Below are 11223 nucleotides of genomic sequence, written 5' to 3'. Positions count from 1 at the left end.
TTTAAATTTGAGAAGAAACTTCTTCATGGTGAGGGTGGCAGAGCCTGGCCCAGGCTGCCCAGGGGGTTGTGGAGTCTCCTGTGCAGACATTCCAACCCGCCTGGACACCTTCCTGTGTAACCTCATCTGGGTGTTCCTGCTCCATGGGGGGATTGTACTGCATGAGCTTTCCAGGTCCCTTCAAGTCCCTGACATTCTGTGATACATTCTGTGATATTTCTCTTTCTTGCTCAGTTTTTAGCTTTGCGTATTGCTGGAAATTCTTTTTGCTGCCTGGTCTCCTGCCGAGTCAATGATCGGGCTCAAATGGTTTTTTGAATTAAATGGGTCACTGAGAAAGAATGAGAGTATCTGGAAAGTACCTATACTCTTTGAAGGAGCGTGTAAAGGCAGTTAAAACTAAAGCTGAAGAGTAAAGAAGGGTTTCTAGGGTGACTGTTTTAGCAGAGTGGACTTTACAACAATCCTGCTGATGCTGTTTTAAGCAGTGGCATTGAAAAGTCGTATACAGGGAAATCAAATAGTTTTGCTTATGTAAATGTCAACTCTAACTTGTGTTGACTCTTTTCTTCTCTTTTTGTGTCCTTCCAGTTTTATACCTCCTGCAACAATGAGGCTTTTGCAGCCTTGACCGATGTCAGTAACACTGCTGCGTATGTAAGAAAAAGCAAAATTGGAAATTCCGACAACCAGAACGAGTAATTGTAAAGAATTTATTGGCTGCAGTGAGGTATATGATGAGAGCCATAAGACCAGGAGAAGAGTTGAGAGATTATTCACTTTAAATTACAGTTAATTTGCAGAGCAATAAATGAATCACAGGTAGAGATTCATGCCCCCGCGAGATGTGCTTAATACATATATTACCAGCTCAGCCAGTCATTTTCAATGAATAGCTTTTCTTTGGCATTTTGATGTCTAAAAGCTCTTTAAAATAACCATACCAGCTACACCTAGCTCTGTATGGCATTTTTCCCCTGTTAGGCTGCAAATCATTTTAGGGGAGAGTTCACTGTAGTGTCCCTGTTTGACACACAAGGAGACCAACGTGCAGCTGGTGGTGGCGCAGAAAACCAGTCGTCAGCAGAACTTTTGATTTCACGCTTGCTGGTGGATCTCGTTGATGGTGGATGATACCACCTGCCCGTTCACGCTGTCATGGACAATCGCTTTGATCTTCCGATTAGCCAGCGCAGCGCGTTCTGAGCGAAATAATAATAAAAAACAGGTTAATTAAACAAGAAGCAATGCTGAGACAAGATGATGCAGGGAAAGCTTCATTTGCACTAATTTACCAGCTGCCTCCTTGACTGATTTATCTTTACATGTTCCCCTTTAAGTCAATACTCATTATTGTCACCCTGTGTCCTGCCCAGGTCATGGCAGATGAATAATCCAGCTGCATCCCAGCCAATGCAAATCCAACTTCAGAGCACACTATCCGGAATGTCTGCAGGTCATGTTCATGCCAGAATAGGAGTTTGCAGACATGCAGATTTTCTGTTTACTCTCCAGCCCTAACACTGTTTTAGTCACCGCACTTAGTCTCTGTGCCTCCTCATAGACCATGAAAGCTTTAGGCTCGAGTCTGAGCTTTGGACAATGTGTTTGACTAACAGGGCAGTCTGAAGATAGTCCACAAATGGGCAGACACAGCAGGAATGTTCTCCGAAGCACAGCCCTTCATGAGGCACATGAATCACTGAAATTATTCTCAAATATGGCCTACATGAGAATTAACTGCTGTGCAAACCCTTCATAGCTCATGAATGTAAGATTAAAATTATTCTGAGTAAAATTTGGTTGGAAGTGACAATAATTAAGAGTCACTATAGAGAATAAAATAAGGGACTTTTACCTGTAGATTTTGATTCAGATTTTCTTGCTGTCCTGTAAATGTAATAAAACAGAGAAAAAATAATGATTATACTAATTTCAAGAAGTTATTCCTCCCTTTCTTCTCACTGATTTGAAGAAGACTTCATGCTACTATGATATCATGTTTACAGATCTGTGAACATGAATGAGTCCCCCCTCAGTCTCCTCTTGTCCAGCTCCAGAGCCCCAGCTCCCTCAGCCTTTCCTCACACGGGAGATGCTCCACTCCTTCCAGCATCTTGGTGGCTGCGCTGGACTCTCTCCAGCAGTTCCCTGTCCTGCTGGAACTGAGGGGCCACAACTGGACACAATATTCCAGGTGTGGTCTCCCCAGGGCAGAGCAGAGGGGCAGGAGAACCTCTCTGACCTACTGACCACCCCCTTCTAACCCACCCCAGGTACCATTGGCTTCCTGGCCACAAGGGCCCAGTGCTGGCTCATGGTCACCCTGCTGTCCCCAGGACCCCCAGGTCCCTTTCCCCTACGCTGCTCTCTAATAGGTCATAGACAAAGAAGGCATTCAGTAACTCAGAATCTAATAATCTAATCTAATAATCTAATCTAATCAGTAATTCAGTATCTAATGACCCTTTATATCTGTCCATTTATCATCATATTTATTATTATTATTAAAGTTATTATTGCTGCTATCCACTGAGCATCTCTTGGTTTGGGTTAGAGGAAGCACTGTGCTGGCTCATGGTTACCCTTCTGTCCCCAGGGCCCCCAGGTTTCTAATTCCTCCTGCTTATTCCCCATGCTGCACGCATTGGTGTGCAGGCATTTCAGAGAGCAAGCTGAGCACACCAGTTTCACCCCAGGGTATGGGAGGCCTCCCAGCCTTCATCAACTCCAGAGCGATGCCCCACTGATGCAAGCCCAGCTACAACCCCATAGGTACAGATATTCTCACTGGAACCTGTTCCTGTGTACATTCATTACTGCTTTTATTGGGGCAGTTGCACAGTTTCTCATATATTCTGAGTTGCTCAAGTTGATCCCATTTTGGCTTCTGAAAAATAACCCTGTACTCGGTGCCATACTGTCCTGCCTCCCTGAGATTTCCAGTTATAAAGGCTGCTAATCCTCCCTTTTCTGATTTTCTATGGCATACTCTGTATATAAGAGAATAATAAGAAGAATAAGGATAGAGAGATGCAGAGATTTCAGACCAAGCCCAGAGCCATCAGCAGAGGGGTGTCCTGTCCACACCGTGACCTGCAGCTGACTGGCCAAAAATCATCTGAACTCATCTCCAGGATTCTTTTAGGTCTGGAACTTGTTTTGAAGGTTGGAAATGACTGTGAATTTTGCTGAGATTGGCTTTTTTCCTGTGCTGAGATAGGCATGCTGTGGGAATGTAGATTTTTTTTAATAAAAAGTTAAATTAATTTAGGTGATCCAAATTACACGGGTACGAGTTTCTCTGTAGACTAAGTGGCTCAGGCTTTTTATTATGACCCATCACATTAAAATACCAACCCTTGATGTAGTATGGAACTTGCAAGCTTTCATTAAGCATAAACAAACAAACAAATAAATAACCCAAATATGAGAACTGTCTTCTCATCTATTCCAGTCCGGGCGGCTTTTCCTTACCCGTCAACATTCCCTTCCAGCAGCAGGCGGTAAGTGGAGATTTCCTTCTCCAGCCGGGTTTTGATCCCAAGAAGCACCTTGTATTGGTTGTTTTGCTGCTTAGTGTCGTGACGGACCTGGCTCAGCTCTTCCTCACATTTGGAGATGATCTGCTGCATGTTTTGAAGCGCAACAGCGTAGTAATTCCGAGTGTCAGCCAGGGTGTCTTCCAGCATGTGTTTCTGACAGCAGAGAACACCACGGTTATTATTTATGGGGAGATATAACGCAAAAAACGCCAGGAAATTGGGTCTCTAGCTAGAAGATTGCAAAATTAAGACTGTGGCAGTTGAAACACTTATGCATGTGCATGACTATTCATGTGAAGACAGCAGGATCATGAAGCTGTGTCATGTGTGCATAATGAGAGGCAAAACCTGAGTGATTTACCCCTGTGTGTTCTGTCTGCTCAGGAGCTGCAATCCTGGACCTGTTGGCTCTTTTGCCAGCTCTGCATTTACTGTCCAGAATTGCTCCAAAATCTCCAAGTCATGAGTATTTGAGCTTTAACCTGTGCAAAAGCCGAGGAATATTTTTGAAGATTCCCTACCAATGTTTTTCGCACTTCATGTATTTCATGCGTTATAGCAGGGGTTGTAAATATGAAATTTGTATTCCTGTCTGTCTTCTTGGACATTTTTTCTTTCTAGATCCTGCAGTGAGCTATCCTATCTCTTCTTTTTTTTCTCTCCTTATTTTGTTCTAAGGAGAGACACATATTTTTCGCTCCTTGGGGTCGCTTGCTGAATCTACTTGGCATATTCTGGCAAAGCCATGCATGGTCCAAATTCCCATTTCGCTGATACTTTAATAACTACAACAAATTTATACGAGGCTGTGGGTTTAAATGTAGAGTAGGTCCGTGGTGGTTTCTGAGAACATATGAAAGGACAGTGCCAAGAGATGCCGACAATAGGTACCTTGCTCATCTGCGCCTGCAGCTCGATGTCCAGGGACTGCAAAGTGCGTTTGAGGTCCTTGATCTCGTTCTCGTTGCGCTGGATCTGCTCGGGGTTCGGCGTTGCTGCCAGGGCCATCGCTGTGCTCTGGAACCAAACGCAGGAGAAGAGCTTAAATGACTCTGACCGCTCATAGACGGCAACAGGGGGCTTGAAATGAGCAGAAAACAGTCATTACCTGTTCTCTGTACCAGCTGTCCAGGCTTTGACGATTCTTTTCAATTATGGCTTCATAATCTTCTCTTATTTCTGCTAGAATCTTGGCTAAGTCTTCGGGAGGTGCCGCATTTACTTTTACATTGACTTTGAAGTCTTGTGATGAGCGATTTGCTTCCATGTCCTGTTGAGATATTAGCAGAGGAAACAAGCGAACTTGTTTATGAAAGTGGGAGGTTTTAATTCCTGTTTTCTTCAGTTCCATCCTCTCACAACACCCTGAATATTTTTTCCTTATGGTAGGTTAATTTTTACATATATTCATGTATGGATAGTACTGTGATGTGACTTAAACCTGTGACTTATATCTGCTTCTCTGTGCTAGAGAACTTAGTAAAAACCATCGGAAGATCTTTTCATATAATGTTTCTGGAAGATACAGACTTAATGAAGAAGCACTAACCTTTTTTATTGATTTATGTATCAGGAACCTAAAGCCTTTGATGAAAATCTAACAGTAATTTCATCTTTCTTACCCTGTATGTTAATATTTATGGAACTATAACTAAGTTTACAGGAGAGTAATGTAAAAGTTCTATGTAATTGTTAAAGCAATAATTGGATTAAAGCGTATAATTACTGTGTAAACAACATAATTACAGGGCAAGTTGAGCAGGTACGGTAACATTCCTTTTGGTGTAGCACAGTCTTGTGTGCGAGGTGCCATTTTCCAAAGCGCCCAGGCAAAGCAGCATTGCAGGGAATGACATCACGGCCTCCAAACTGGGATCAACTGGGTGCACTGGTGGCTCCGCTGGTTGCTGCTGTGTTACAGCTCTTTAGGGGTGTCCTTGGCCAGAAGGGGTCAACCCAAAACAGCTTCACCTACTGCTGTGGAAGCCTTGTGTTTCCATTCTCCATTTTAATAACCCACAGATACTGAGTAGGATGTTTGGTTCTGCATTAGGTAATAACTGAAAACAGCAGCAGATCACGCAAGCTGACAAGAGCACCGTGTCAAGCAGTGGTGTTATATATGTGGGAATAACAGACACCACTGCGGTAGAGCTGCGGAAGGATTCAGAGCAGCATGTTTTTTGACAATTATTATTATAATATAATTATTGTGCTTAGGCTTTTGCAAGGATAAGTAATTTTACTTTACTTCACCAACCGTTCTTTTAAATTTGGATCCTTCCAGAACTCGAGGTCTGTTCAGTTGCGGTCAACCTGCCCTGGGTGTCCCTATTGGGCTGGGAGGGTGGACAAGGTGACCTGGAGAGGTCCCTTCCAACCGCAACCCCTCCGTGTTTCTGTGGTGCTGTGAACTGGTATATCCAGAGCTGAGGGGAAAGTCTGTGATAAATAAAACTCAACAGCAGCCAGCAACATTTCCTATTGACTTGAAATCTGTGTATTTATATCTAAGTATTTCTGAGAACATTTTCTGTTGAATGCGTAAGTTATTATTAGCTACATATGACAGATGGGGTGGTGACTAGAAAAGAGTGGGAGAAAACAAATACAACCACTTGTTATCCTTCCTGAAATCCCAGTTTACTTGGTAAAGTAGTACCCAAACTTTGTGTCTCATCTGACTCCTATTGGCTTCGTTAGAAACACGATTAGGTTCTGAATCATCCATCCCATTTATAGATTGTGGATCTTACTCAAAGTTAATTACACGGTAGTGAAGATTCGTGTGATAGGATTTTACCAAGTGGAACGTTTTCTACCTCCTCGTGGTCTTTCCTCCTGAGGATGTGCTCTTCTCTCAAGCCTTCGATTTCCATTTCCAGGTCTGTTTTCACTATGGTCAGGCCATCAAGCTCCTTGCGCAGGTTCTCGACATCGAGCTGCACTCCCTGCCTGCGAGTCTTCTCTGCTTCGTACCTTCACCAGGAGAAAGAAGATAACACATGCTCGTTGAGAACAGACCCGTTCTCACCTTTGGCTGAGGAGTATCGAACAGAAATAGACTTGCTAAAGTCCTCCTGGTAGACTTGCTAAAGTCCTCCTTGTATGGAACTAGGGACGACAAAACCAAGGAAACAAATTCTGTTTCTAAAATACCTCATTTGAATATTCTAGGATAGTCTTAAAAAACAAGATGGGTTTAATTGTTGTTTTTCATTCTTCCTCACAGCTCGTCCTATATGGTATGAAATAATCGCTCTTTCTTCCATTTTCCTTTTTGCATTTTAACATTCACCAGGTTGTGAGAGCTCTGAGAATATGGCTCTCAAAAACCTGCCAATGAAGGTGTGAAACAGTATCGACAACAATGCTCTCTTTAGTTTTTCCAAAACTATGACTTTTCAGGAAAAATGTCACGGAAGCCAGTTATCACTGTTCCTCTCTAACCTCTTGCAGTTTGGCATCTGTAGTGAGCCAAGGTCAGAAGGATCCTGCCCCATCTTCCTTTGGGCACATGAAGCATTTTGCTCCTCAGTGTCTCTCCCTTTACCTCATTTTTGGGGGGTCTATTGATGTTTCTACGTTCAATCCCTCAGCCTCTGTTTCCTTTTTATGACAGTACGGATTGATAACGAAGGCAAAGATAGACACCGTCTGGGGTTCCGAGTCTCTAAGTAGTGTATTTGGCAATACAATATTGCCAAAAGCTGAGATTTTTTTTTTTAACAGCTGATCATCATCTATTGAAAATAAGACAAATCTTCATGATTCCTAAGGCTAACATAAATTCCTTTCCTCTGCAAAGATCTACCTGCAAGTTTTCTGTCCAAATATCTTGGCTTTCTGAGAACTTCCAACAACGTACAGATATCAAACTGTGCACCCGTTGCCGAGGCAGCACTGGCCCATTTACTGCGGCAAAACTGGGGCTGCAAAGCAGAAATATGGCAGGACGGGTGTTCCCTGCGGAGCTGGAGGTGATAAGTACAGGAAATGGTTTGGGCTGGACTGGGGAAGGGTGCAGAGAAGGGTTAATTTGTGTTCCCAGATGACAGTTTTAAATGCCTTTTGTCACAGGTATCAAATGCCTGCTGCAAAACCTGCTCTTCAGGACCTGAACTAAGTATCATAAACAGGGTGACTCAAGATTGTTCAGCAATCATTTGTGGTTTGTACATCCTTTTTATCCTTTCTGGGACTTTTTCTGTTCTACATCGGTTTTATTTATCCAGTATCAGCAGCAAGCCTCAGTAAAATCAGTTTCATATTGGATTATCAAGAAAAAGCAATATTTTGCTTAATCCTCTTTCAAACTTAATCAGGAAACCAAAGAAGATCTTACTTGAGCCTGAAGTCTTCTGATGCCATGTTAGCGTTATCAATTTGTAAAAGGATACTGGCATTGGTGATCTTGCCATCCTCAATCTGGAAAACAGAGAATCCAACAGCAGACTCAGCGTTGCCATATGGTGATGGTGAATAATGCTGGTTTAGACTCCCTGCTGCTCTTAGGAAGCATCTAAATAATAGAATCCCCATGTTAAGGAGAGTAAATGAATAGAGGCAGCTTAGTCCACTGCTCTGCCATCATCCATCCATCTTGTTATGTCCTCATCAAAGTCAATGAGGTTGGTCAAGCACGACTTCCCGTTGGTGAAGCCATGTTGACTACCCCTAATGACCCTCTTCTCCCTGATGTGCCTTGAGATGGCACCAAGGAGAAGCTGTTCCATTGGTTTCCCGGGGGTGGAGGTGAGGCTGACCAGTCTAGAGTTCCCCGGGTCCTCCTTCCTGCCCTTTTTGAAGACTGGAGTGCCATTTGCTTTCCTCCAGTCCTCAGGCACCTCTCCCATTTCCAAAGACTTGGAAAAGGTGATGGAGAGTGGTCCAGCAATGACCTCAGCACCTGCGGGTGCATCCCATCCGGACCCATTGATTTATGGTGTCCAGATTGCCCAACTGCTCCCTAACCCAGTCCTCATCAGCCCAGGCAAACTCCTCCACTGTCCTGCCTTCCTCTGGGGCCTCAGCAGTACGGGATCCTCAGGACAGCCCCCGGCAGAGCAGACAGAGACAAAGAAGCATTCGGTAACTCTGCCTTCTCTGGATCTTCTGTCACCAGGGCACCCACCTCGTTCATCAGTGGCCTACATTGCCTCTGCTGTTAGTTTGATCTGCCACGTATTGGAAAAAGCTCTTCCTGTTGTCCTTGACCCCTCTTGCCAGGTTGAATTCTAAGGAGGCCTGAGCTTTCCTAGTTGCCTCCTACACCCTCTGACAACAGCCTGATATTCTCCCCAAGTGGCCAGCCCCTCCTGCCATGGTCTAGAAACTCTCCTCTTCCACTTGAGCATCCCCAGCAGTTCCTGTTTAACCACGCAGCTCTCCTGGCTCCTTCCTTGACTTCCTACGTGTCGGGATGCTCTGATCTTGTGCCCGGTAGAAACAGTCCCTGGACACAAACCAACTATCTTGGGCCTCTTTACCTTCAAGCAGTCTTGCCCATGGGATTTCCCCCAGCAATTGCCTGAAAAGGCCAAAGTTTGCCTTGCTGAAATCCAGGGTTGCAATTCTGCTTGCTATCCTGCTCCTGCCACAGGAGATCCTGAACTCCATCATCTCATGCTATATTTTCACTCATTTTACTGGCAGTCATGGGGCTAATTGCAATAATTTAAAGTGTCAGTTCTGGGTTAGGCCACTGAACTGTCGTTAGTGAGTGATCATTGCCCAGTTCAGTGGATCAGTGGCCACAGGTGCCTGTGGCCAGTGACAGATATCTGAGTGGTGAGGGTTCAAAATAAGAGTTTTGGGTACAACCTGCTCAAAAGTGAGGGCTTTACCCCAACCAGCATTATGTTTTTCGTCTCATTGTCTTCCTAAATCTTCCTGATTCATTGATTCCAAATCAATACGAAGACATTTATATTCTTGACGAACAAGTTTTTATCACTGAATCAGCTAAAGAAATGAAATAAGGTGCTGAAGCGATAGGTCTGGAGATGGATGACCTTTCTTTATCCTTAACACAGAAAGAGGTGATGACAATCCTGGCTCTCCCTACACGCTGGCTGTGGTCGGGATGCCTCATCTTCTGCCTGGAGGCAACACTTTTAACACTGAGCAAGGAGCTTGATTAAGTCTCGGGCCTCAACGAGCAAAGATGCCGGATAACACCATTTCCGAGCCCTTTTGAAAGCAAAAATACTCAGGGTCTTGAGAATGCCGAGTAACTGTATTATAAAAAGTGGAGGGAAAACTGCGACGTCGCATTTGGAATAGCTTTGGATTTTGCCCCATACGTCTACGTAAAGTTAATTACACTGATTAGTCACACAGACGGTTACAGTGCTAGGTATGCTCATTATGAATACAGATTAATAATATGCTTAAATTTGAAGACACGTGAGTTTGGGAGATTGAAAGAGTTACTGTTGAACATTAATATTAACTACTGGCAGGAACCAGAAATTCTCCTTTTAATTACAGTGAAAACATCCACAAGGAATTTGTCACTGCTATTTTCTTAATTACAATGAAGTATTTTTCCATCTGATTACATAAGCTCATTGGACCCAAAACTCCTGCAGTTTCATTGTCTGCTACTGCAGGAATCAAAGAAATGGAACGCCAGGGTACGTCTGCAGACCGGCTGCGTGAAGAACGCAGCCTCTTCACATCGCCGGCTTTGTAATTCGCTTGGGTACATGTGCCGTCAGAAAGGTTGAGTTCTGCCAGACATAGTTACTCAAAGCGCAGTTTCATGTACCGAAACGAATGCTTGGCAGCGTAAAAACCTCCTTTTAGCACCAGTCTTTGCAGAATCCCCCTCGCCTCCTTTTCTTTCTTGTATCCCGTTCTCCTTGTTTATACCCAGGTCCTGTAACCGCTTTCATTAGTATCTCTAACATTTAAAAGGTTTTATTTAACCTTCTTTAAAGGAAAGCCATCAGCACAAGTGAGTCCCCAGATTCCTTAAAAGAGCACAGAATGACAGTCACTTGCAGCTCTCACTTACCTGCCTTTGCATGTCAGTGACGTTCTGCTCGTACTGGTTCAAGTCATGCCTCTTGCCGTGGGACTTTGTCCTGTGCCACTCTCGGATGCAGCTTTCCAGCTGAGCGTTGGCCGCTTCTAAGGAGCGGACCTTGTCCAGATAAGCAGCCAAACGGTCATTCAGGTTTTGCATGGTCTGTTTCTCGTTCCCCCCCAGGAAGATGCTTTCCCCATGGCGCTCGCCAAAGCCTCCCCACGCTGCCCCCCCCAGCCAGAGGGGTCTGCAGGAGCTGTGGGAGCTGCTGGCACCACCACTGTAAGAAGTTCCTTGCTGGGCCAAAACACACCCTGAACTACCCCTGAGGGACCCAGAAAAAAACTGGAAAGGGCCTTGGCTGGTACCCATGCTTAGCTCTGGTGTGAATCCAACCCAATGTTTGACTGCCTAGCACTGAGCGGCTGCTTAGCCTTCCCTGAGCAGCTTTATGCCTTTTCCTGTGGGAGTTTCCCTTCGATGAATGACTACAGCAACAAGATTGTGTCATCGCGAAACGTGCTTCCTCTTGGTCAATTCTGAAGCATTTATGAGCCTGCACACATTGTTGTTATTATTTGGAACCGGAGCCGCATACCGGGTTGCTTCCCTTTTGGTTTTGGTTCTTTTTTTCTTTTCTTTTTC

At 44.3% G+C, this 11223-nt stretch overlaps 1 protein-coding gene across 1 annotated transcript; it reads right to left on the bottom strand.

Annotated features, from left to right (window-relative positions):
* Positions 1–699: 699 nt before the first annotated feature.
* On the bottom strand, positions 700–11029 carry LOC102092683 (keratin, type I cytoskeletal 23). The gene is made up of 8 exons (XM_005513347.4): positions 10567–11029; positions 7891–7973; positions 6368–6524; positions 4654–4815; positions 4437–4562; positions 3478–3698; positions 1859–1890; positions 700–1202 (listed from the first exon to the last, which is right to left on the bottom strand). The coding sequence occupies exons 1-8, from the start codon at positions 10948–10950 to the stop codon at positions 1099–1101; spliced, it is 1269 nt and encodes a 422-aa protein (XP_005513404.4). The 5' UTR covers positions 10951–11029; the 3' UTR covers positions 700–1098.
* Between the last annotated feature and the right edge of the window lie 194 nt (positions 11030–11223).

Source organism: Columba livia, chromosome 23 (assembly GCF_036013475.1).
Source record: "Columba livia isolate bColLiv1 breed racing homer chromosome 23, bColLiv1.pat.W.v2, whole genome shotgun sequence".
NCBI classification, from domain to species: Eukaryota; Metazoa; Chordata; class Aves; order Columbiformes; family Columbidae; genus Columba; species Columba livia.
The sequence above is the reverse complement of the archived record's forward strand: the minus strand, read 5'-3'. Positions and strand labels throughout refer to the sequence as shown.

What these genes read in the sequence shown, in the direction of transcription:
- LOC102092683 (XM_005513347.4), bottom strand. Translation starts at nt 10,950, where the DNA reads ATGGGTACCAGCCAAGGCCCTTTCCAGTTTTTTTCTGGGTCCCTCAGG. An exon ending in TCACTGACATGCAAAGGCAG is followed by an intron (nt 7,974 to 10,566) that starts GTAAGTGAGAGC and finishes TCTGTTTTCCAG; the next exon opens with ATTGAGGATGGCAAGATCAC. An exon ending in CTGGAAGGGAATGTTGACGG is followed by an intron (nt 1,891 to 3,477) that starts GTAAGGAAAAGC and finishes TTACATTTACAG; the next exon opens with GACAGCAAGAAAATCTGAAT.